The following is a 612-nucleotide window of genomic DNA, read 5'->3' as shown; positions in this document are numbered from 1 at the left end:
AAAGCCAAGAACATTAGTCCTCACCTGCTGATCAATAGGCTCTAATTCTCTGTTCTTGCCAAACGTGGCAGCACTGGCAACTTTGATTACTTTGATGGCTTGGACTGGTTGCTTGTCTGACTCCTTCTCTTCAGGAAGTTCTTGGTTGCATGGGAGGCAGCCAAAGGCACCAGTGTTTTGGTTGGCAATGGTGGTGGTAATGTCATTTGGCAATGTGTTATCTGCTCCCGTGTCAGCATCATCACTGGAAGAAGCTTGATCACCTCTGTTTATGACTGCAGCTCTGCCAGTGCAAGAGTTGGCATTAGCTGCAGTTGTGCTTTGGGTAATGTTGACATTTGCATTGAGCAATTCGGTAATTTCTGCAGAGGAGGGAGGTCTTGTTTTAGGGATTTCTGGGCTTTTATTTTTATCAGATAGTGGAGAACCTGTGAATTAATAAAATTATTATCATAAAAAGAAGAACACATTAAAAAGGGCAATCTTTATTTATGATGTATTTTTTTAAACAAACTCAATCTGCATATATCACTGAGGTCCACTAAGATCACTTTCCTTAAATCCACTCACCAATGTCAGACACCATGTCTTCAGAATCACTTTTATCTGAGG

The 612-nt window shown here is 41.0% G+C and overlaps 2 protein-coding genes across 2 annotated transcripts in view; both read right to left on the bottom strand.

The window, feature by feature from the left end:
* LOC119581832 (chromatin modification-related protein eaf-1-like) overlaps window positions 1–606 on the bottom strand; it is a gene marked incomplete in the record, with an annotated part of 47,859 nt that extends 47,253 nt beyond the window's left edge. Inside the window, 2 exon segments of the mRNA XM_037929973.1 lie at window positions 25–428; window positions 571–606. Of these exon segments, the coding sequence (XP_037785901.1) occupies window positions 25–428; window positions 571–586 (420 nt within the window).
* The window catches only part of LOC119582263, a 3,649-nt gene continuing 3,639 nt past the window's right edge, over window positions 603–612 (bottom strand). Inside the window, exon 5 of the mRNA XM_037930483.1 lies at window positions 603–606. Coding sequence (XP_037786411.1) covers window positions 603–606 — 4 coding nt within the window. The remainder of the gene's footprint in view (window positions 607–612) is intronic.

Source organism: Penaeus monodon, chromosome 15 (genome assembly GCF_015228065.2).
Source record: "Penaeus monodon isolate SGIC_2016 chromosome 15, NSTDA_Pmon_1, whole genome shotgun sequence".
Classification (NCBI taxonomy): domain Eukaryota; kingdom Metazoa; phylum Arthropoda; class Malacostraca; order Decapoda; family Penaeidae; genus Penaeus; species Penaeus monodon.
The sequence above is the reverse complement of the archived record's forward strand: the minus strand, read 5'-3'. Positions and strand labels throughout refer to the sequence as shown.